This window comes from Neovison vison, chromosome 6 (assembly GCF_020171115.1).
Source record: "Neovison vison isolate M4711 chromosome 6, ASM_NN_V1, whole genome shotgun sequence".
NCBI classification, from domain to species: Eukaryota; Metazoa; Chordata; class Mammalia; order Carnivora; family Mustelidae; genus Neogale; species Neogale vison.
In genome coordinates, this window is record NC_058096.1 from 2,366,024 (window position 1) to 2,390,347 (window position 24,324).

The 24,324-nt window shown below is 58.2% G+C and overlaps 1 protein-coding gene across 2 annotated transcripts; it reads right to left on the minus strand.

Moving 5' to 3' along the window:
- RRP1B (ribosomal RNA processing 1B) lies at positions 1–24,204 on the minus strand. 2 transcript variants are annotated; one of them, XM_044250800.1, is made up of 16 exons: positions 24,031–24,204; positions 16,996–17,078; positions 15,435–15,492; positions 14,119–14,204; positions 13,725–13,786; positions 13,055–13,184; positions 11,764–11,828; positions 11,182–11,363; positions 9,450–9,538; positions 8,758–8,855; positions 7,939–7,958; positions 7,261–7,389; positions 6,179–6,843; positions 4,567–4,719; positions 3,480–3,543; positions 1–2,595 (listed from the first exon to the last, which is right to left on the minus strand). In XM_044250800.1, the coding sequence occupies exons 1-16, from the start codon at positions 24,158–24,160 to the stop codon at positions 2,402–2,404; spliced, it is 2,208 nt and encodes a 735-aa protein (XP_044106735.1). In that variant the 5' UTR covers positions 24,161–24,204; the 3' UTR covers positions 1–2,401. The 2 variants fall into 2 exon arrangements, with proteins under 2 accessions (XP_044106735.1, XP_044106736.1); XM_044250801.1 differs by lacking the exon at positions 7,261–7,389.
- Positions 24,205–24,324: the final 120 nt, after the last annotated feature.

A 24,324-nucleotide genomic window follows, 5' to 3' on the forward strand; every position in this document is an offset into this window, starting at 1 on the left:
TGAGTGCAGACAGGTTCTGTTTATTGGACTTGGCTCGGATGCGACGGACACACTGCAGACAGAAGTACAGACCGATCGTCAACACACGGTTCTTGCCAGCAGAGCCAGGTAAATCCAGAGAAAACACACAGATCAAAAGACAGGTTCCATTTCATGTCCTTTCCAATACCAACAAGCGCTTCCGCACGTCCCTGACCCTCCTTTGTGCTTGCGGGTACACGGGAGTTAGGACTACGCATTTATAAAGTGTGGTACCAAATTGTACAAAACTAACCAGACAGGAGGTCGGGGGCAGGAAGAGGACTGTTTTACAAAATACTAGATCACCAGCGTTAAGGTAGGCGGTTTCCAGTTTCGGACTTCCAAGTCCCCTTCGCTACTCTGCCTGGGAAAATGACGTGCACCGTGTAGAAACTGGTATTCTAGATACATTTCTTTGTGCAACACACTCGTGTGTGTGTGTAACAAGAATTAAAAAAGTTTTCTTCCTTTGTTGCCAAAATCTAGGTATTAAAAATACGCCCCCGTAAACCTATGGAACTTACCCACAGAGTAAGTCAGGACAGATTGGGAGGAGGAGGGACAGGGTCCCCGGTTGCTCCTGGACCCGAGTCCGGAGGCACGGCTTCACTAGCAGGCCCATCTCCCGGAGCAGCAGAGGCCGCTGTGCGTGTGACGGGAGGTCCCTGTGTTCACCCAACTGTGCCCTTGGGTGTCTCGCTACAACATCTCAAGCCCGCTGGACTACACGGCCTATCTTTAAAGCTAAATTAAAAACCATTAGAAAAATAATCTGGCCAATGGTAATGGAACACTTTTTTCTTAGACAAAAAGTTAAAAATACATGACTCTTCCAATCTCATCTTCTGCCGTGATCGGGCTTGGTTCTGTCTTACCAAACGCAGCACTACCCGCCCACGCAAACACCGGCCCCGCACCTCGGACGCCAGACTTCCCGTTACAGTGACTGACGGCTCAGTCGAGTCACGTCTTCTCTCAGGGACTAATCAGGACCGAACTTCATTACAGAGCAGGCAAAGGACAGGGTGCACACCCCCCTTCTCGGCCGGCTCCGCTGCACGGGCCGCCTGACCCCGGGGGCGCGTAACTGCAGACAGAGTCCCACCCTGGCGACGTGATGAGAAACTAGAGTCACGTCAACACAGCCCCGCCAACCAAGGGGGCCTCCCTGGTCAGGCGAAGCGGGGGCTGGTCCCACTGAGGCAGCCCTGGGGGCCTGCACGGGGTGGAGGCAGGAAGGGGGAGGCAGCCCACACTCCCAGGAGGCCTGAGGTCCCCTGAGCAGACAGTGCGCACCAGGGCAGCACCGAGCACCCCCACCCCCACGTCACAGACCCCCGCGTTCATTCCTTTCTTGAGGTCTGTGATTTGTATTCGTAAACTCTAACGGGAGCCGGGGGCCCAGGGGCTCCCCTAAGGTGACCACGTGATTCCCGAACGCGCCTCCCACCCACACTCAGCTCGGGGCCGGATGCAGCTTCCCCGCGCTCCGTCCCGCTCCTCCTGCGCAAGCCTGAGCGCCCGCCTCCGACACTCGTAGTGAGCGAAAAGCAGAAATCTACGGAAATCTTCAGCGCAAGCTTCCATGCTTCAGGACAGGGGCCGCGAATGAATCAGACGCACACGCAGTCCCCAGAGGCCGGTTTCGGGCTTCCAGCGGGAATGCGGGCCGCCCGACGCTGCCGCCGCGCCTGCGAAGCAGAGCCTTTCCACCCGGAGTCAGGAGGGTGGCTTCCGTGGAGGCCGCTCACTCCGGCGGGCGCAAAGGCTTACAGGGAAGGGAAGGAGGGCGACCAGAGCACGGGACCCCGAGCAAGGAGTGTGCTCCGTCGCGGGTGAGCGCCGAGGAGCATCGCTCACCGGTCAAGACACTTTGGGCTGGCCTGAGAGGTAGGAACACGGAAGGAAACAGGGCCTAGGGGAGGGAAGGGGCGACCCGAGGGCGGAGGCTCTCCTCTCCCCGCCCCTCCTGCAGGTCCACGTTATTGCTGGTCGGGTTACGGGCGTCTGCCCGGCACACACTGCCAGGAGTCCGCAGACCGGGGGAGACCAGGAGCCCCCGTGGCCGCCGCAGTGCTGGTGCCCGAGCTACGCTGCCGCCTCCAGGCTCCCGCGGCCTCAGTGCCACGTGACGGACGGTCACTGTGCTCGGCTCCCAGGCTGGTGGGGGTCCCAGAAGTCACCGCAAACGCCAGGCCCGGAGCGCTCCCACCGGCGGCGTGTGTAGCAAACCCTTCAGGCAGAGGCCCGCAGCGCCTGCTCACACCTTGTTGACACGGAGATCACGAGGACTTAGAAACCAACAGAAAAGGCCCCACCTTCTTACAGTTATAATTTATAGACTCTGTACAAACGCAGTCTCTGCGAGGTTCTGCGGCTACTAGAAGAAGTCCGCAGCTGTCGGCCTCCTCTTTGGCGTGGCGGGCAGCAGCTTCCTGGTCCCCGGTGGGGTGCTGGTGGGTGAGCTCGTGGGGGTCTTTAGCACTCCATGCAGGGGCCTCTGCTCAGGGTTGAAGGCCACTCGGGAGGGGCCCGTGGGACTGACCAGGATGCTCTTGTCTGTCTTCTTGAACTCTGGCCCGGTTGAAAGCAAGGCCCCACGTTAATGCAGCAGCACTTCCGACCTGCCTCCCCCGGCCAAGCAGCGTCCCCCATGGGCACTGTCACCAATTCACACCGCCGGCGGCTCCCATGGGAGCCAGGCCATGCACCCCAGCAGGGCAGTGCCTGTCCCGAGGCGGAGAGCGGGCCCAGGGCTTCAGGAGGAAATGGAGCCGGCATCCTGGTTCACGGGGACGAATGAACCAATGTCTGCAGACACCATGGGAGGGGAGGGCCGATGGGTCTGGTTCTGAGAGGAGGGGGGTCAGGGGCGCTCAGGGAACATGATGAGCCTGAGGCTCGAGCGGCGGCCACGAGACTTTCCTTCCAGCTCTCTGGCTCCCCCCACCGCCGATGTCTCCAGCTCCCAGAACAAGGCCTTGCAAGCCCTGGGGCCTCTCAGGGCCTCGGGATGGTCCCTCCCCTCCTCATGCACACACACGTGCACACACACATGCACACACGCACACATTTACAGGTGGGCCCTACGAAGAATCAGGTCTTAAACACACTGCATCCTTTTAGAGTCTGGCTTCCGTTAACAAAACAAAACAAGCCGATCGCACCAAGACTAAAAGCAACCAGACGAGAACGTCCCTACTTCCGTCTCCCCTGGGACATGGCTCCCGAGGCAGCCACCGCTGGCTACCATCCGTCGGTGCCCCAGGCCAGGCCAGCCTTGCGCATTCTCAGTGGTCCAGGCTCGACAGGGCTTTCCACCGCGCCGGCTCCCAGGCAGACATGCCTAGAGGCCCCAAGGAAACCCCTCCGCACCCAACCCTGGCCGCCCCACCCAAAGCCTGGCGGCGGGACTTCCGACTCGGGAATAGGTCAGGGCCTGCGTCTCCCACACTCACCTGCGGTCATGTTTCTGTTCAGCCCGAAGGTGACTTTCTTGGAGCTGGATGGCGTCTTGTCTCGCTGCAAAGGGAGAACCACCAAGGGAATGTGACAGCAGTGGTGGGGGCGCTTGGCCGGGCGAACTGCACCGCCCCCCGGACACCCTCCGTCAGGACAGGCCAGCCCTGGGCCTGGTGTCTCTGGGCACACGGCAGGCACCCTGGGGGTGATGCAGGGCACGGCATAAGGTCTGAACCTCCCAGCCGACGGGAGAGCTCAGCTCTTCAGAGCGGCAAGGAAGCCCATTCACCTGGAGTTTCACGGTCTCACACACACCAGGGACGGACTCTGGCTTTGGGGGGCAGCGCACATGCTCCCCAGCGTTTCCCACACAGACAGATCGGGGGCTTCTAACAACTCAGAGTTAGCCAAGATGCCTTCCGTCTAGAAGACTCCGGGTACGGGCCCACACTGCATGAAACACCCCATTTCTGGTGAACCCCCCAGTTCTGCCCACACCATTCATGCTTTAAGGCCATACACGTTTCAGGACAGGAACTTGTCTCCTGTCCTCGGGGTCACGTGGCAGGTGTCCCCGGGACACGGTACGCGTACGCGGCGAACACAGGCAGTCGCCCCTCCGCTAGTTTGAGCAGGTGCCGTGGCAGCACCTCCTTTTCCCAGAACGGTCTCTGTGCTGTGGGCCTCCCGGCAGGGCCAGCCCAGCAGCCCCCGGCCCACTGGGCTTCGGTCTGCATCTGGCTCCACACCCCCAGCGGCACCTGGTGGAGCTGGCCATGTGCTTTAGCGCGACCCCGACCCGGCCTGCCGGGCGTAGCCGCCACTCCTTCCCCCACCCTGACCAGTCCTCCCCTGTGTCCTAGGCAGTGACCCCTGCTGACCTCCTCCAGGTCTCCCCTGTTCCCAGGCATTCAAAGACGAGGCTTCACCCACGGCACCTGCAATCCCCGCAGCCAATCCCTCAGGCCATCCCAGATTGCCGAGAGATGAGCCCGTGCGACCCCTGCCCTGGGGACCCCCAGCACGGCAGACTGGGGCTCCACGGACAGCAGTGGGCTCACTGAGCATGCTGAGCTCACGCACCTGCATGGCACGGGGCGCAGAGGCGACGGCGGTGCTGCTCTTGGCTTTTCTGAAGAACAGCGGCTTTGGTAAGAAGGGGGTGTCGAACTGCACAAAGTCATTCTCTGGCCTCAGCGGCCGCTTCTTGCAAGGGCTGCAAACGCCCCCACCCTCCTGTGAAGGGAGGGGGGAGAGGAAAGATCACACCGTGTGCAAGGGGGCACCGGGGCCCACAGGACACGGCGTCTGCAGCTCAGACACTCCCCGCCCCCCGCAGCACTCCCTGCGCCCGACACGGCGAGTGTAGACTGCGAGTCCCCAGCTGCTCAGCCACAAGAAGCCGCGCTTATCTGTCTTCCCACTTAGCTGTCTCTGCTCTGAAGATGCCTGCCTTTCAAAGACCACCTGTGACACGGAACTCGTCTTCTCATTTCTGACCAAAGACCTTACCAGCCGCTGAGACGTCGGGGCCAGGAGAGCGAGCATGGGGTCTAGTTAGGACCTGCAGGATGGTTATGGCTACGACCCTCCCCAGGTGTGCGCAACCAACTGCCGGCCCCCGAGGCCCCTGCTCCGGCAGATGTCACGCCGCTGGTCTCTGCAGGGTCTCGGCGTCCCTAGCTTGGAAGCTGCTGCCTTCCCTCAGCAGACCCCATGGTGCCGTAAGCAAGGGCCTGACCTGGAGGCCTCTCTCGCATGCCAGCACCCCACAGCAGAGACACACGACTGCTTTTGAGAGGGAAAACCCTCCCTTGAACGCATTTAGCAATTGTTCCGGTGCCGAGGAAAACTGTCTAGGCCTGAGAAGTAAGACGAGATTGCTCGGATAGTCTCAGCGAAGAAAGAGACCAAATGAATGGTGCGCGGGGGCCGAGGGACGGGGGTATCAGCGACAGAGCTGCTCAGGGGACGGTCTAAGGCGAGACCGGGCTTCCCAGAGCCCAGATCCGTGTGTTTCCCCAGCTAAGACTTTTCCCAAGCACAGACTCACCTACCTAACTGGTCAGAAGCACCGTTAGCCTGGGAACAGTGCTTAGCTGAGCAGACACGGGTGCCCCTGACCCACGGCCTCAGCTCCCTGGGCGCCGCATAGCAGTGCCCGCCCATGCGCATGCTGGACGCGGGCAGCAAGCCTGTCTGGGAAGGGCTAGGGAGGAAGAACTGACAGCTCGGTGGGTCGCAGGGTTGTAAATACTGCCGGGTGTCGAGGTGGCCACACAGTGGGGTGGGGGGGCAAAGGGGAAGGAGGTGGAAAGATCCAGAGCTCCAGACACGTAAGCACGGACAGGCAGACAGGCTTTCCATTAAAAAGATAAGAAAGGTAAGAAACCTGGCCCCAACAGCATCAAAGAAAAGCTGGGAGTTGACGAAGGAACAGGAGAATAGGGCCTGGCGGGGATGCCCGCTCGTGTATACGGCAGGGCAGCAGCGTCCTCGGCCAGGGGCACCCCCTCCTGGCTTGGGGCTGGCCCCTCTGCAGCCACGGGGGGAGCAGCCTGCTGGGGCGGGGGCGCCAGGGCACCGGCGTAGCTCCTCGTTGGCCGGGGCTGTTACAAACCAGGGCTGCTCCTCGGCCCGGAACTCTGGCCTGTCCCCCAACCTCTGCCCCGCAGATTAGGGCCGGCGGCCTTACCAGAGCTGGGACGAGCGTGTCCTTGGCCTCTGGCACTCCGCCGAGTGACACAGACTCAGGCCCCTCCTTCCTCCTCTTCCTCTTTTTCAGGATGGCAGCTTTCTGACCAGACGGGCTGTGCAGGTCGAGGCTGCTGGGCTCCCCCTTCTTTTTCTTCAGCCTCCCACCCGGGGCCAGGGGCCAGGCCAACACCGGGGGGCCACTGCCATTGACCGGGAGGGCTCCCAGTTTCCGCTTCTTCTTCGGGATGGGGGCCCCACCGGCTGGGGAGGCTCCTGGAGCCAGGGCCTGGATGCGGGCGCTGCTGGGGCCGCCGGGGGCCGCGTCCTCCGGAGGCAGAGGTGACGCAGGCTCCACACCCCCGCCCTGCACCGTGGGGCTCCTCTTCCTGGGCCGTTTTCTCCTGCTGTGCACTGGGGTGGGCTGCATGCTGCTCTGCTCCTGGGGGCCCGGGGTAGCCACTGTCCCTGGCTCCATGGGCGTCTTCGGGACTCTGCCCGTACTGGCCTCCGGCTCGCCACCCCCATTCTGCTCTGGGCGAATGGCTTCCGGCCCCGACCCCGAATGCTCAGGCTGGAGGTGGTTCTTCTTCTTCTTCTTCTTCCTTTTTCTCTTCTGAACGTTGGCTTCGCTCTCCTCTGCCTCAGCAAGAGACAACTTGTTTCCTAGAAAGACACCACAGCCCGTGAACAGTGTCCAACGTGGGGATGGCCATAGGCTTTGTCGGGCGCCTTGCTTTCCCTGGCCCAGCCAGGACCAGAGCCTCCGAAGACCAGTTCCCACAGCCGTATTCAGGCCCGTGGGAAGCGCAGAGCCGGGGCGGACGTGAACACCAGCTGGGGGGGGGGTGACGAGTCCCGCGCTCTTCACACCTGCGCACTGCCCCGAAGGTGCCCCCAGGAGGGAACACGGGCTCTCCATCCTGGGAGGCTGTGGGTGGTCCCCTGGACAGCCACGACACTCAGCTCTTTCCCCTCCAGCCGCCAGGAGCCCTGTCTGGGGCCAGGCCTCCCAGCGCTCCCCGACAGCGGCCCGCGCCCGCCGCGCCCTCCTCCCTGGCCAGCACCAGCTTCGCGGCTCACCTCCCTCCTTCTCCAGCTCTGTTCTCTCTAGAACCTTATTTCCTTTTCTCTTCTGCCTTCCTCGGTCAAGGGTTTGGTCATCTTCATCAGCAGAAACACCGTCCACAAAAGCGAACTGAGACGCGCATCCTGCCGGACCCCAGAGCCGCCGCTCGTCAGCCGAGACCGTCAAGACTCCGCACCCGCCTCGCCCGGGAAGCTTCTCCACCCTGACTTGCACGTCCTCATCCCTGCTCTCATGACCTCCCCAACCCAAAGCTGCCGCAGACGCAGGGATGGCACCCGTGGGGGAACACGCTGACAGCGGGGCCCCTGGGGCTCAGCCACCTCGCTCCCGCGGCACTGGCCACGGACGACAGCTTTTCCCCAGGGGCACAACGACCATGACAGCAGAGGAAAGGGAGCCTAAGAGGTCGACTCCTTTTTCCTGAAAAATCAAACCGGAAGCTTCCTGGACGAACAGAAATCCCCCCGTTGAAATGACAAGGACCCCCCTGCCCTGCTGCGGCCTGGGTGCACGGTGGCGGGGCAGCTCTGCCCGCGGACGGCCGTCACAGGCGAGGGCTGCTGCTAACGCTCCCAGCGCCTCTCTGTCCTGTGTCTCAGCATTTGCCGTGACTGCCCCAGCGGGGCCACGCGCAAGTACCGTCACCCGCTGCTTTCCTCCGGCCTCCTCACCTTCAGAGAGATCCCGGAACCTGAAACACAGAACAAGGGCCCCTGAGGAAAGCCCTCTTTTCGGTCTTCCGCAAACACACACGACCTGACGTGTAGGCTGCGCCCTCTGGGCGGGCACAGGCCACTGTCTTTTCCTTCCCCAGGGGAGGCCAAGGGTGCTGGCAGCCAGAGGCCTGAAGCGGGGGAGGAACTGCCCTCCGGGACATGGCGACCTGCAGACTCTGTCTTGGTTCGTTCACACAGAACAGAAGAAATGACAATTTCTTCCTCCGGGCTGGAATAGCTTCCCTCTCTGCTGACAGCCCCTTGTCCTCTCTGCTCACCCAGGGGGAGAAAACACTCCCCGCGGGGCCGGAGCACATGGGAAGCGTGGGGGCTGTGTGCTGGGGGGGGGGGCTGAGCTCTGGGGGCGTGGGGAGCGGGCCTGAGCCCGGCTCTGCCATCTGCCAGCTGGGACACCAGGCGAGCCCCGTGGGCGGTGGGGAAATCAGAGAAGCCGTCCTACAGGGCTTTGGTCAGCGTGGACTCCCGTCCAGTGCTCAGAGGGGCGGCTGTGCAGTCGGCTGCTCCGTCGAGTGACAGGCGCAGCCGCTCTCCGGCATCCCCATGGTAGGAGGGTGGGGCGGGGGCGATGAGGGGCCTTGATCCCAGCCGAGGGGCTCGCCTGCGCCGCCGTCTCTGGCTCTGCTGACGTCCGCCGCTGCCACCACTTCTCTCCGCACCACTAGGAGGCGGCCGCGTGTGGGCAGGGGCGTGGGCAGGGGCCGCACCCTCCCCCACGAGATGCGTGAATACAGGCCGTGCCCACTTGTCACCTACTTTTTGATGAGCTTGGAGAGACGCTTCCTGTTGAAGGGAGGGATGTTCTTCTTGTTGGTGATTTCCAGGAGTCGGTCGGCAACGGCCTTGTAGTCGAACTGTGCGAGAAGAGCAGAGAAACGTGACCCGCAGGCGAACCCACTCTTAGAAAGTCCCTACCGCTGGTGACAGACACCGGCGGCGTGGGACTCCGGGCGCACTCAGCAGGACGGTCCACAGGTGAGGGCTAAGACCCAGTGACCAAGAAGTTCAGGGCCATGTTTGAAAAATCTGTTCTACTTTTTGTCGGGGGACGCTAGTCCTCGTCTGTTCTATTTATTCTTTCCTTAAAAAAAGTCGTGGCAAACCACACCCCATGAAACTTGTCCGGGTGTGCGTCTTTGTCAACTTAACCTACATGTCCAACTCGTGCTTGGGAACACGGTAACCTTTACTGGAAAAGCACGGAGCTGCCTCTGTTGTACGGAACGGGATCTACGGTTCAGGCCAAAGTGGAGACTGACATCTTTCAAAATTCCGTCCCCTTGGTCTCCAGTAAGCTCCCTTGGTCTCCAGCAAGGTCCTCGTGAGGAGGAGGACGTCAGCGGTGAGGGATTAAGGACGGCTGCAGACTCCGGCCGTGCAGAAGATGAGCCGTGACCCTAATTCCCACTTAGCCAGGCCTCACCACAGCGAGTCCACATTCTACCAACCTGGAGCAGGGGCCCGGCGTCCTCCAGGCGCCCTCCAGGCTCCCCGTTGTCGTGGACCTCGTCCTTTCTGGACTGCTGCTTGCCCAGCGCTATCAAAACACACGCAGAGACAGAGCTCTTCAAACACACGGCCAGACTGCTTCCACAGGAGCCACCGTCTCTGTCTCTGCACAGAGAAAATCCTGCCAACACATCTGTCAGCTCCCGAAGAAGTCTGTTAAAGGAAGTCCCGGACAAATCGCACATTTTGCCTTTCAACGACGTCACAGACAAAACCTCTGCTGCCCTCAGTGCCCTCCAGGGCCCTGTCTTCACATCAACCCCAGCGGGGACAGGAGGCCCAGGCACAGGGGAGCAGAGCGCTCGGGAGTCTGTCCTGGTTTCAGGTAAATTTGAGATGATGCACTAACGTCTCACAGGGCTGCTGCGGCAGACACAAATTATTAATAATGCGACTCTTAACATTTAAAGAGCACTGATGCCCATGAAGAAGCAGACAGAAATCACAAGGAAAGCTCACAACTTGTCAAATCCTAGAGGCTGGTTAGTGGTGGGGCCTCCGGGCCCAGCCTGGAGAAGACGGCGCAGGGCTCTGTGCACGCAGGTCCCAGGCAACTTGCAAGACCCACAGAGCTGGGGACAGCCCCGTAATCCTGCAACACCTGCTCAAGGTCACCTGGCTAGTCCCCCCACCCACGCTGAATTTAAGATTGAAGTTTTTCTTCTTTCGTTGTAAAAGAGCAGTTTTTCTGATTAAAAAATAACGCACGGTTGCTGCAGAAAATTGAGAGCAACAGAAAAGGTACAAAGGAAGCAGAAGTCACCCGGACTCTGCCGCGACTCTGCCGCTGGGGCCGGCGACGGTCATTCCTGTAGCCGGCCAGACTTTTAAGGGCATGTGCCAAACCAGGCATCTTGTACGTAGTTTTGTGTCCTTTTGTAAAAAATGCTGAAATTTCCTCTGGCCATCAGTTTTTGAATCTCAGCTTCTTAAGGTCTATGTAACATTTCAAAAGTCTGGGTATACCCGGACTGTCCCGTTTACCTAACGCCACACCCCTCAGCACGGCCAGGGTCAAGGGGCCCCTGAAATGCGGGCTCCAGGGGCAGCCCCAGTGGCAGCAGCCCAGAGGCTTCAGGGAGCCCCAGGGGCCCTGGAGGTAAGGAGGTGGCACGGAAACAATGCGCATTCGCAGTGAGCACACCCCCGACCCTCTGGCAGACATAGGGCCCCATCAAGATGTTTAAACCTCAAAAACCCGAAACAGAAACAAAAGCAAGTGCAACGACAACATAAACCCTGTGGAGACTGGTGGGACCAGGAGGCGGCGCGGGCGTGGCGGGCGTGGCGGGGGCTCCCGGGTGCAGGGCTGCGTGTCAGCGCCCCGGCCTCTCTTCCCAGGTACGGCCCACAGCGGGGCCCCCCGCGACAAACTCTTAGGTTGTAGCAGTGAGACTCCCACGAATGCATTAAAAAGTGTTCAGCTGAGGGCGCCTGGGGGCTCAGTGGGTTAAGCCTCTGCCTTGGGCTCAGGTCATGATCCCAGGGTCCTGGGATCGAGCCCTGCGTCGGGTTCTCTGCTCCTAGGGGAGCCTGCCTCCCCCTCTCCCTCTGCCGGCCTCTCTGCCTACTTAGGATCTCTGTGTCAAATAAATAAATGAAATCTTAAAAAAAAAAAAAAATTGTTCCGCTGAGAACTTTGTCTAAACTGACTGTGGGGGATCCTCTCACCCGGCTGCTTTTTGCTGACTGGTTTCCTCCACGCCGCCTCGTTTTCCGGCTTCTCTTCCTCGGAGAACGCGGTCTCACCCACTTGGGTTTTCTGTTCCTCGAGGGTCTCTTCTGGCCCGAAAGGAGACTGGTCTACGATGACTTCCAGAACACCCCTCGCTATCGTCTGCACCAACGTCTGGCTGAGGGTGGAAGACGGCAGGGAGAAGGTGACGACAACGCGCGGCCCGGTCGTGAGCGTGGGGGGCGGGGTGCCCAGCGCTCGGCCCACTGCAGCCTCCCGAGCACCTGCCGGGACCCGTCACCCAGGCAGCACCGTGCCTGGGCCAGCCAGCCGCACGGCGCGGGGCCAGCGGACGCCAGTGGGAGGGCGTGACTCCTGGGATGTCTGGGGTCAAAGCCAGCAGAGCCCATGCCGGACTCAAGGCGTCCCACATCTTGCACAGGGAATTCCAGAGTCCAGCTGTTCTGGGCTCTGCATAAACCATCGCGGGTGCCCTGCGCCGCGCCTCCCAGCGACTCTACCACCATTGCCCACCGTTAGGCACCGAATGAAGCTGCGAGAGCAAACCCGGGACTCACTCCTTAGTCCTGGCCGCAATTTTGCAGAACGGATCAATAAACTTGAGATTCTGATCTGCCAAAAGCTGAAATTCAAAAACAGAATAGAAACAATGTTTGATACGTCCTAGGAAACGGAGCCATTCACCTTTTCCACACAGGTTATGTCTGGAAAACAGTTCTGTCCACACCCAAAACCCACCGCGTGAACTGCCCAGATGCTCGGAGGCAGGCCAAAGGCCACGGCTGTCTCCAGCCGCCTGGTCAGTCCACTGACCAGAGAAAACAGCCCGCCGACCCGTGCTGTTCTGTGTTCCCTGCCCTACAGACAGGCTCTTCACTGATGTCAAAAACTGTAAGACCAACCAGTTTTTTTTTTTTTTAAAAGATTTTATTTATTTGACAGAGAGAAATCACAAGTAGGCAGAGAGGCAGGCAGAGAGAGAGGGGAGGAAGCAGGCTCCCTGCGGAGCAGAGAGCCTGACGCGGGGCTCGATCCCAGGACCCTGGGACCATGACCTGAGCCGAAAGCAGAGGCTTTAACCTACTGAGCCACCCAGGCGCCCCCAACCAATTTTTAAAAATGTAATATTTCTACTTCCTTTTAATTAAAAAAAAAAGTGTTCACTGCAGAACACCTGTAAAAATAAAAAAGCAAAGATTGCTGACAGTCCCAAATTCAGACAATCACGTGCAAGCAAACCCAAGTCCTTCCACACACTGTCCACGCACGGGTGAATTCACGCTCGGGAGAGGTATCCGCGAGCACAGCTTTATTTGCTGCCTTTCAAAACATCAGTACCGGGGCGCCTGGGTGGCTCAGTGGGTTAAGCCGCTGCCTTCGGCTCAGGTCATGATCTCAGGGTCCTGGGATCGAGTCCCGCATCGGGCTCTCTGCTCAGTGGGGAGCCTGCTTCCCTCTCTCTCTCTACCTGCCTCTCCATCTACTTGTAATTTCTCTCTGTCAAATAAATAAATAAAATCTTAAAAAAAAAAAAAAAAAAAAAAAAAAACATCAGTACCATGACCCCGTCCTTGTGCTACTACTGGACTATGTCCGTTGCTTCCCACGGTCCCTAAGTGAGCCCTCCAGGGGCATCCTTAGCACACAGCCCATGTTCCCGCATGCCCTGTGCCTCTCACCACGCGCTCCCAGCTGGGGAATGATCCGCTGGAAGAGCCTGAGCCCGTTCCCGGCACCCGTGCGGCGGAGTACAGCGCCTCTTCCGCAGCCTGGGGGCCACGGGCAGAGCCAGCGCCCCGGCCAGGCCGGCTACGGTCAGGGGACACCGGCAGCCCCGCGGCGGCTTACCTCTCTCCCTCCCACTTTGGACAGCTCATGCAGATAGATGCCGATGAAGTGGAACTTCACCCCGTTCGGAGACTGGCTCTCGGGGTGCAGGATTTCTTTCATCAGGACATCGAGGAACAGCTTGATTCGGCTGAAGAAACCACACACACGGTTCTATGAACTACGGCAGGCCAAGGCCTCTCTCTTCCCCAAAAGGAAACAGTCACGTTCGTTCTCATGCTCCGCGGCGTGACAAAGCGCGTGAGGCAAGCAATCCGTGCAGAGGGCAGAACACGCGGCACGCGGGCCCGGCCCCTCCAGGAGCCTCTGCGGGCTCCGAGTTCTTCACGCGGGAGGAGGCTCTGCTCCTCCCCGGAGTTAGCAGAGCGGAAGGCAGAGCTGAGGCAACTCATCCCAGCTCGCTCATTGAAATGCTTGAAAAACACACTGTTACTTTAAAAGTTTTATTTTATATTTTTATTTTTTTAAGATTTTTTTTTTTTTTTTTTAAATATTTGACAGAGAGAGCCACAAGCACGGGGAGCAGCAGGCAGAGGCACAGGGAGAAGCAAATCCCCACTGGGCAGGGAGCATGACCCGAGCCGAAGGCAGACGCTCCCCGGAGCCACCCAGGCACCCCTACTTTAAAAGTTTTAAAGCCACCAAATGCTGGTCCCAATAATTTACCGACCTCTCTTCCCAGCCATCTCTCTTCAGAACCTCGAAGGACTGCCTCAGGACCAGACGGATCAGCTGGAGAGAGACAACTTTTGTTACCCAAGGACAGAAAGAAACGTCCGCCGGCAGCAGAGGAAGAGACGCATGGAACCGGCAGAGCCGCATCTCCGAAGTGAGAACAGTGTCACCATCACCGCAGGGAGCGTCGTCAGGAAGTGCTAACGAAGGACCCAGACTCACCGACCGCGAGACAGCAGAGCCGCCCTCCAGCGCGGACGCACATACCGTCCGAGACCGCAGGAGCCCTCGCCACGCCTCACCCGGACACCCTTCCCCTGTCCCGAAGCCGCCGGCCGCCTGCCCTCCCCAGGCCGCCTGCGTGGACGGGGGAGGCGCGCAGGTCTCACCATGTAGAACTTGTCCAGGCGCAGCCGGTCTATCCGCGCCCACTCGCGGTTCATGGTCTGCCAGAACGTCCGCATGAACAGGTGCTCTGCGGCGAACGAAAGGCTTTAGTACTCGGTGTCGGGCTCACGTACGACCACACAGCAAGAAAGTAACACGGGGAAGCAAACTAGGATTCTCTGTTATTTACTTTTCCAAGAATTTTTTTGGCAGCTAGAAAATCTGGTCAACAATTAAGCTCGCTCAGTAATTTCTTTTCCATTTCCACAAAGCCCGTCGTAACAGGAAGGCTGCGGGATCTTGCTGTTCAACCAGCCTGCTCTACGCAGCGCTTCTACCCCCCACAATGCCTTGTTTCTCTCAAAATCAAAAATTCTCTGAGCCTCGTCTACAGGGCCCTTTCCGCCCACCTACACCTAACCACCACTCCAGAGCCCTCGATTCTGACGAGCTTGGACGATCTGCGCAAACTCAGCTTTCAGTTTCGCGTTCTGTGTCAGCTGGTCGAGTTCTAACGAAACGTTCTATTTTTCTCTTCTGAGCCGCGAATCTACCACTCTTCCATCCAAAAATAACTGTTGAATTTTTCAGCCTGTTTTTACTCCTTTTTGCACAATTCTTCCTTGATATGTGAAAACCTAGAGTATATTCCGCGTGTAGACTTCTCTTGTTACGAGTGGGCTGGAGCCCGGTGGAAACATGGAGCCGCTGGGGTCCCTAAGGCCAGTGGGGGCCCGGGGCCGTGCGGCACTAGCGGAACCGACCGCCACGTCTGCCATCTCCTCTCCCTCAGTCAGGGATCAAAGCGCGAGTGTCTCAGGGAGACATCTATCCCTCTGCCTGTTCTTCCTAGTACAGACGGCTCACTGCGCGGTCTACCAGTGATGACCCTCCGTGGCGCCAGTCTTCAGGTCAGCCCGGCCGCCAGAGGCTCCAGCGAGCTCCGGCCCACGCATGCCGAGCCTCTGAGCGCGTTACGGCAGCTCAGAAGGCACAGACTCTGGAGAGTTTCATTTTTAAAAACAAACAAACAAATAAAAAAAAAAAAAAAGAAAAGAAAAAAAAAGATTTTATTTTTTTGAAATCTGTGCGAGGTCACATCATACTGCGCAAGATGCCCCTTTCGGGGTCACGGCTTTCCCGCGGGGAAGGTCTGTCTCCGCCAGGTGCGCACTGGTAGCCCCAGGTGCTGCTCAACAAGCCCCTGGAGAAAGGCAACCCTCAAGGAAAGAGAAACCACAGAGCCTAGTTTCCCAGGCAAGTTACCCAAGCTGATGGACGAGGAAGCTTTGAAAAGCATGAAAATGTCAGGACTTACGGGCCTCTGAGTTGTTAACAACGTGGACGAGTTGGGAAATAGTGTTCGCTAGCTCCTCCTGCAAAGGCGGGGTCGGAGAGAGACAGCGGGGTTACTAGGCGGCAGCACCGGGGCGGGGCAGCGTCTGCTGGCGTCCGGCCTCCAGCCGCGCACCATGACAATTCCACCACACGTGCAGGTCCCAGGCCCAGGGGACTGCTGTGCCACGGGACAGGCCTCTGCGGATCACGCTATGTGTTAGGGACAGCAGCTCTGGTTTCTGCGCAAATGACCCACACGGGCAAACTAGCTGCCAGTTCCTGGCTTTAAACATCTGATCACGGGATGGAGATTCTAGCCTTAGCCCCCAAATTATGGCACAGCCATGACGGCAAGGGGGTCCCTGGCGGTTAGACACGGGGACTGTCACTCCTCAGGGCTGCATGTGGACAGACAGTCCTGGCCTCCACTGGCTCGCGGCAGGCTAGAGTGGGCCCGGGTGGGACGCGAGGGTGAAGGGCTCCCATCCAGGCTCCGCCCAGGGCCCAAGAGCCCCATGAAATCAAGCCCTGCTACAACACGGCAAGCCCGCTGGTGGGGAGAATTTGGTGGTCCGGGTCTAGGAAGAGACCTCCCCTGGGGAGTGGCCACCAAAGAATCCTGCTCAGGACAGGAGCACAGCCCTCGTCAGGGGGACCTGCACTCTGTCCAAGCTCACGTCTTCCTCACCCGCTTTAAATGAACTCCCAGACTGGAAAGGGATGCTCCCGCTCCTCTGTTTTCTTCCCCCACTAAAGCTGTCGGCTGTCACTGCTGAATGTAACTGAAAAATATTTGGCCCTGCTGTCCTACTCAAAATGTGTTCAGCGGAGTAAAAGCAGTAAATCCAAGTGTGCCATCACTCCGCCTGGGGAAGCGGGGGGGGGGCGCACACGCTAATCCAGACACGTCAAAGACGCGATGGGCTTGCAAGCCGGCGTTCCCCGAGGCTCACCCTCTGCCCTACAGAGGCAGGCCTGCTCTTACGCACACGCAGCAAAGCTCTGTCAACACTGAGTCCCCTCCTGAGACGGCTTTGGTGGTGGGGCTCAGCGTGCGTGGCAGCTGGGTCCAGAAGAACACGCACCTCTGTGCCCAGCCTCCGCCTGACGTTAAGGTTCAGGCGTCAGAGGCAGATCCGGGGTTGGTCTACAAAGATCCCGACCCCCCGCACGGTGGCCACCCAGTCCTCACAGGCTCTCAGACCACTGCCGTGCCACGAGTGACCACCCGCAGTAACAGACAAAATAAAACTTGAAAATATGCAGTCAAGTAAAACTTCCATGGGACGAGCTATGAACTATGACAGAGAAATACGGAATCTCCATTGTAGGCACATTCTTTGTTACTTAAAAAGGTGACCTCACTGCCTGGCCCCAGGGTCGCTCTCTGGATGGACGAGAGGCGGGCAGCTGAACCCTGAGCAGTGACGTCACAACGCGTTTACGTGCACGGGACATGGACCCAGCAGGAAACGAGCAAGCCCTTTTCTCCACCTGGGCCAAAACACCCCAGCCATACGACAAAGGGAACTGTATGTTACCTGGAGGAGGGGTTCATCCTGCACCCACATGCAATAGAAGAGCCCTTTCCATATTTTTAGAAGTTCTTCTTGACTGAAACCTCCTAGGGGACAAAACAGCACAAACGTCTTAGAGCCCTCGCATTTCCCGCCCAGAGCCTAGAACCGCCACGCGAGCAGGGACAATAACATGTTTTCATTCTCTTACCCACAAAGGTCTTTTTAAAAAAAAAAATTTTTTTTAATTTTTAAGGTTTTATTTGAAATCAAGTAGAGACTGAGCACGAGTTGGGGGGCGGAGAGGAGAAGGAAAAGCAGACTCCCCGCCGAGGAGCTCAGTCCCAGGACGCCGGGATCATGACCGGAGCCGAAGGCAGATGCTTCACCGACTGAACCACCAGGTGCCCCACAAATGTCCTTTTTATTCTGAAGCATCCACTTCCTCGTGGTATAAAAATAAACCTGTGTAGATCGTGTAGTTTTATGCTTTACGGGGCAGGTGGCAGTGGTGGTACGTCCTCATTCTCTGGGTAGTGTAAGGAAGTGCATGTCATCACAACAAAGTCAACTAGCAAGGCGGTCATTTCCAAAAGGAGCTCCCTCTAGGTGGCCCTCTCTGCCGAGAGCCCGCGTCTCACCCCGGCACGCTCAGGCCGCACTACCCACCTCGGCACGGCTCTTACAAAACACAAGCGCAAGTCCCAGTCCCGTACAACTGCCCTGGGGAAACTAGGACAGCTTTGCGATATTCTTGCAAAGATACCTTATTAAGGATCCTGCCAAGAGGTCAAACGGCCACACCCCGACCTCTCTCCCTCCTGGGTACAGTTTTCACTAACTGGGCAATATCTGCCTGACTTTAAGTGACATCACCTTGCTTAGTCTTGTCCGGACTCATTTTCAAGCCATACACCCCCCTGAGCAAGACACGAGTCACGCACAGCCTTCTAGCTCCCGGGTAGAGCCCCGGTGTCATGGAGTAACTGCTGAGTGACATAAAGGATCGCAAAAATCAGGTAAGTGTACATCCTTGGAGTTTCCAAGCCTATGGAGAACAAACAGAATCCTCGAGGCTTGGCTCATGTCCCCAGTGGTCTGTGTTAACACTTCACTAGGAGACACTAGCAAAACGCTTTTGGAATATCAGAGAAGGACAAACTAGGTGAGTGCCAGGAAGCTCGTATACCCCGGGCATCAACGTACTTTCAATACATCGAAAGGTCGTTAGCAAGCGGCGAACAGACCCCTCCTGATGTACTGAAGTTAGCGCGTCCACAGCGGGAGTGCACTGCCTTCCAAGTTACCCGAGACCTTTTTCCTACCAGCTCTTTTATTACAGTGCATTTGGATTCTCCGTGATAGGCTCTCACTTCAAACCACTATACCAGGAGCTAAAGTTTATTAAAATGTATTTCCTTTAGGGGTTGGGCAAATGACATAGTGAGTGACAGATCTGGAGCCCCAGCCAGAGCGAGTGATGCAGCGGTCGGCTCCTGCCTGGATCCTGTGGCTCAGAAAAATCCACGAGGTGATGGGAGAGCTCAGCAGTTCAGTTCAGTTACTTCATAGGAAGGAATTAAAAAAAAAAAAAATGTGTGATGCTGGTAGTGTGGTTGTGTGAGAAAGAGTCCTCAGGCTCTGGAGAGCCACAGGGAGGTGTGTGGAGGGGAAATGTCTGCGGTTTGCTTCACGACACCCTGGTGGAACGGGGACGTGGACAGAGGGGACAACCCAGGCAGGGAGTAACGGGGCGGAAGCGGAACAGCGAGTCTGCTCCTCTCAGAGGCTCCTGCCCTCCCCCTGCAGACTTGAAGAGGACGCAGAGGACACCTGCCCGTGCCGGAGAGCCTGCGGGAGAAGGGAAGCAGCGTCAGGGCACGGAGTCTGCCAAAGAGAAAAACAGTTCTGGGGCCATCAGGTGAGCTCCTCTGTGAAGCTGTGCTTTGCTGTTTCCCCTAAAAACTAGTCTGGCTTGGGGGCGCGTGGGTGGCTCAGTCGGTTTGGTGTCTGACCCTTGGTTTCGGCTCAGGGTCACGGGATCTGCTTGACACTCTCCCCCCGCCGCTCCCCCTCTTGCTCACTTGCGTCTGCACACACTCTCTCTCCAACAAGTCAAATGAAACAAGGGAGTCGGCATGGATATTTTGTCAAGCTGTAACTGAAAAGAAGTCTTAACCAATAAAGACACATTTTTATTGCAAGATGTTCGTATGTTACACCAAAAGTTACACGATCAAAAGCGCCTTGTTTACTACCCGCTAAGCCCGCAGGGACCCGGCGTGCATCTCTCCGGATCCTCCCTGGGCACGATGTCACGCTCACACGTAGTACAGAAACGCACGGACGCACGGCTGTGTGTGTAACCTAGACAGCGTCACACGTGCTACGCATTCCACATTTGGCCGCGCGCTTAAAAATAGCGCAGCGTATGTTTATCTCCAGACGGTTCTTCTCACCAACTCCAAGCGACAACCTGCCGCACCAAGCACGTGGGGCTCACCCACACCTCTAACAGGCAGAGAGGCAAAGTGTGTGTATTGGAGAGCTTCACGTGACGGAAGACTACGGACCCCAACCCAGTAACGGGCCGACAGCAGACCCCAGACGGCGGGCAGGACAGGGGGTCGGATGTGAGCACACAGTCTGTTTCTTCCCCTGGGAGGCAGCGAAGTGTTGTGGACACGAACCTGTGGCTGGGCCCCAGCTTGCTCCCTACTGGCCGTGCTGTATCGGAAAGCCAGCGGCCAGCCCTGGGCCCGTTCCCTCGCCTACAATGTACGTAGTTTCTGGTTAGGGTCAAAATCAAAAGCATGTTCTAGACGCGCTTTGTGAGAGCAGAGCACTAGTCAGTGCTACTGGTAGGTTTTATGATTTTTCACGGTCTCCATCCACGTGCACGTACATGTACTTTCAATATATGTACAAAAATCATTAGTTTTCATCAGGAATTTAGTTGGTCAAAACATGGTAGCATTTTTTTTTAAGACATTTATGAAGTAATCCCTACCCCTAACGTGGGGCTCAAACTCATGAGCCCGAGATGGAGTCCCATGCTGCAGTGAGCCCCGCATTTTTCTTTTCTTTTCTTTCTTTTTTTTTTACGTGGGCTTACAGTTGACACACTGTGTTACATCAGTTTCAGGGGCTCGCTACAAGCTAGTGTGTCACCCACACGAGGCTGTTACCATGTCACTGCCTATACTCTCCGTACCTTTCACCCTGTGACTCACTCATTCCATAACCAGAGGGAGGCCTCAAGTACCCATTTTTGAAGCATTTAGAGCAAAACAGAGAAATGCTCATCGTTTAACTTCTCTTCACTGTGCGGGTAAGGTACTCATCCGAAGCAGTTTCGGCTCACAACTGCTTTTCATCTGTCTTCTTGGGGCTGACTTCCTCAAAGGAGTGCCACGAAGCTTCTGGCAACAATATGCGTTTAGTTACTTCGCAACAAACGAAGCGAACACGAAGTGAGATGTGGGCAAAGTAAACTCCCACGAGCTGTGGAACGGAAACACCTGACTGCCGCTGAGCACCGAATGAGCCCAGGAGTCATCTGAGGTCTGGTGAGTCCACAGGCGGTCAGTTAAAAACACCCCCAGCTCTGCACGAGGTCCAGAGACCCCCTAAACCTATCAGTATGAGAAAACACTTCCCCCATTACTGAATCTCAGAGCCCATCACCCTAAGATGCACGGTTCTTTTCTGAGCCACCGTATGAAAGCAAGAGGGCAAATAAAGTGCTCACAAGGTTGATTTTAAGAAAGGTTCCCAGGTCTGCAGATTTAAATGTTTAAAGTTGGGGCGCCTGGGTGGCTCAGTGGGTTAAAGCCTCTGCCTTCGGCTCAGGTCATGATCCCAGGGTCCTGGGATTGAGCCCCGCATCGGGCTCTCTGCTCAGCAGGGAGCCTGCTCCCTCCTCTCTCTCTCTGCCTGCCTCTCTGCCTACTTGTGATCTCTGTCTGTCAAATAAATAAATAAAATCTTTAAAAAAAAATGTTTAAAGTTGCAGAATCAAGAAAACTGGGGAGTGCGGGAATTCTGTCTTTTGTTGACTGCTCTCTTCCCAGTGCCAAGACTACCGACAGCACACAGGAGGCGCTGTTTGCTGAAGACGTGAACGAACGAAGAGTACAAACGAGCTCTCGTCTGGGGGACAGCGATCGTTCCGTGAGTGCTTCACGCAAACCGTTAAAACACCAAAGCAACATTTAGCTGCTTGAGGCACCGCAAAGATTTCCAATTTGTTTTCAGAATCATAAGGCCATCAGGGCATCTGGTTGGCCCTGTTGGTGGAACATCTGACTCTTGATCTCAGGGCCTTGAGTTTGAGCCCACTTTGGGTGTAGAGATAACTTTTATTTTTTAGTAAGTAGGCTCCGTGCTGAGCGTGGAGCCCAACATGGGGCCTGAACTCACGACCCGGAGACTGAGACCTGAGCTGGGCTTAAGAGTCAGACACTTAACGGACTGAGCCATCCAGGCACTACAAGATCACTAAAAAACAAAAACAAAAACAAAACAAAAAAACCCCAGAACAAAACACAATGCTATCTATGTTGCTGATGGGCAGTTTTGTATCACTAAGATGAAGAATTTCATACTTCCTTTACTATGCACACGACAACACACAACAAACTGGACGCCTGGGTGGCTCAGTGGGTTAAGTTGCTGCCTTCGTCTCAGGTCGTGATCCCAGGGTTCTGGGATGGAGCCCCGCATCGGGCTCTCTGCTCAGCAGGGAGCCTGCTTCCCCCTCTGCCTGCTTGTGCGCTCTCTGTCTCTGATGAGTAAGTAAATAACATCTTAAAAAGACAAGAACAGGGGCGCCTGGGTGGCTCAGTGGGTTAAGCCGCTGCCTTCGGCTCAGGTCATGATCTCAGGATCCTGGGATTGAGCCCCCGCATCGGGCTCTCTGCTCAGCAGGGAGCCTGCTTCCCCCTCTCGCTGCCTGCCTCTCTGCCTACTTGTGATCTCTCTTTGTCAAATAAATAAATAAAATCTTAAAAAAAAAAAAAAAAGACAAAAACAACAAAAAACCCACAACGAACTGTGAACCTGTCAACGAGATGCACGTCAGGCCAAGTTATTCCCCAACCAGCATTTCACGCTGATGGGGCTCAGTGGCGGCAAAAACCTTGTTTATTCTGTCCCCGTGGTCACTGCCTACCACACTCGCCATACGGTTCGTTTTCCGGAAGCCCAGCGTACTCCACGCAAGGTGGACATGGCGGTGAATGAGAGACTCAAAATAAGTCACTCTCAGCGTGATGGGTGCTGATCAGACTGGTGTATGCCCACTGGCCTCACACCCCCGTGTCCCCGGAGATCCTGGGTCTGCTCGCCAGAGGGGTCTGAGCAACAAGCTCTGTCTGGCCCTCTCAGCCCTCATGGCCTCACTCTGCTCTTGTGCACAGGCCGCCCCGCATTCGCCTGGATGTGCTCCCACCTGCAGCTGAGCAGACAGACGGACGCTCACCCTGTCTGGGGAAGGATGACACACGGACAGGTAACGAAGCCGCAGCTAAGTGCCAGGCAGGGACACACTGGCTGTTCTGGAACCCTGGCGGGGTGGGGTGAGACGGAGGGGAAGGCACTTTGGAGGGAGTGACGCTGGACTGAGCGCTGGGAGTGAACAAGAGAAGCAGAGGCCGAGAGGAGAGAAACCATAGCCAGGAACCGGCACGAGGCCGCCGTGCAGGGGCTGAGGTGGGAGGGCACAGAGAGGACAGACCGTTGCCTGCAGACCAGAAACCCAGGAAGGTCGGACGTGATGAGAACAGTTTCAGACCAGCCCTAGGCTGGTCGGTGGGGGACAGGTTCAAGAGAGTGGCAAACGGAGTTAAGGAGACTGGTTAGGAAGCAAGCTCAGAGTCCAGATGGCATAAAGGGCTCAGGGAGGGCAAAGAAACTCCGAGGATGACACACGAGGACGCAGGAGACAGCGGATGAGGGAGAGGTGTCTAGGACATCACCGTGTGCCCAGCCAGACGCTGACTGGATGGGGACAGAAGTGAGGCAGAGGAGAACAAGTTTTAGGGGGAGGAAAATGAACACTTCTGGGCGTCTGAGTCTGAGGTGCCCTTGGGACACCCAGGCGGGAGGACCCTGTCCACAAGACCTATCTGAGCCGGCAGCAGCCAGGTTTGCCCTGGCCACGTGGGTCAGGAACCTTCAGCGGACTTGGGATCCCTGAAGCCGGGACCCTAAGTGGACTCCAGGGGGATCCCTAGCAGAACTGAAGTTAGCAATCTGGTCTTCCCTCCTTTCCCACAGACTTCCCCTAAAACGGGGTCTTCTCTCTCCTGGGTGCCCCTCTGCGATTTCTCCCCGGCAGAACCACACCGAGGAGGCCAGCGCAGGGGCCCGTGGCGTCTGCTCCGTAGACTCCGAAGGCAGCAGCGCTCGCAGTCAACAAACCCAGACTCGTCCGAGCACGACGCAGAAGCCGCGCTACCCACGGCGCTCGCGGCGTCCAGAGCTCACGGAGCCTTCTGACGGCCTCGCACTGGTCAGGAGCAAACCACAGGGCCCGGTTGACCCGGCCACCGCCGCTCGTCCCGCTTCCAGCCCCAACAGCCTCCGTCTCCCTCTTCTGACAGCCGTTTCCGGGCGCGCTCGCTCCCCCCCGCCGCCGTCCGCACCCGCTCACCGCCCCAGAGGCCCGCCCGGAACAGGGGCTCCCCCTTCCCCGGACCTCCCTTCTTCCTCGCTCAGACTCTACCGCCGCTACCGCGCCCGCACGGCTCCCAGCGCCGCGGGCCGCAGGGGCCCGTCCGTCCGCTCCGCGGGACTCCCGCCAACACGTGCTCCCGCGGAGGCCCTCGGGGCGCGGCGGGGGTGCGGGGGCCCGGCCCCGGGTCAGCCGCCCGCCCCCCGCCGCCCCACTCCCCGCGCCTCCAGGCGCCCCAGCCAGCCCCTCGTCGTCGCGGCGCGCTGGGTCGGCGGGGGGCGGTGCCCGCGGCGCGGACGCGCACGGACGGGCCCCCGGGTCCCGCGCCCCGCACCCCCCCGCCGCCCGGCCGCCATGTGGCGCCGCCGGCCGCCCGCGCCCACCTGTCTCCCTCTGGGTCTTCACGCTGAGGTACTGGCGCAGCTTCCTCACCGCCCGCTCCCGGATGCCCTTCTCCTGGGACGCCAGCCGCTGCGCGAACTGCAGCTCGGCCGGCTGCATGGCGGGGGCCATCGCGCCCGCTGGACCATGCCCGGCCGCTGCCCGCCGCCCGCAGCCTCCCGCCGCCGCCGAGCCGCCCGGGGCCGCGACTGCGCAGAAGGCGGCTGGCGGCGGCGGCAGGCGCGGGCTGATGGCGTCACAAAGGCGCCAGCCGCGGGCGCTCGCGGCGCGTTCCG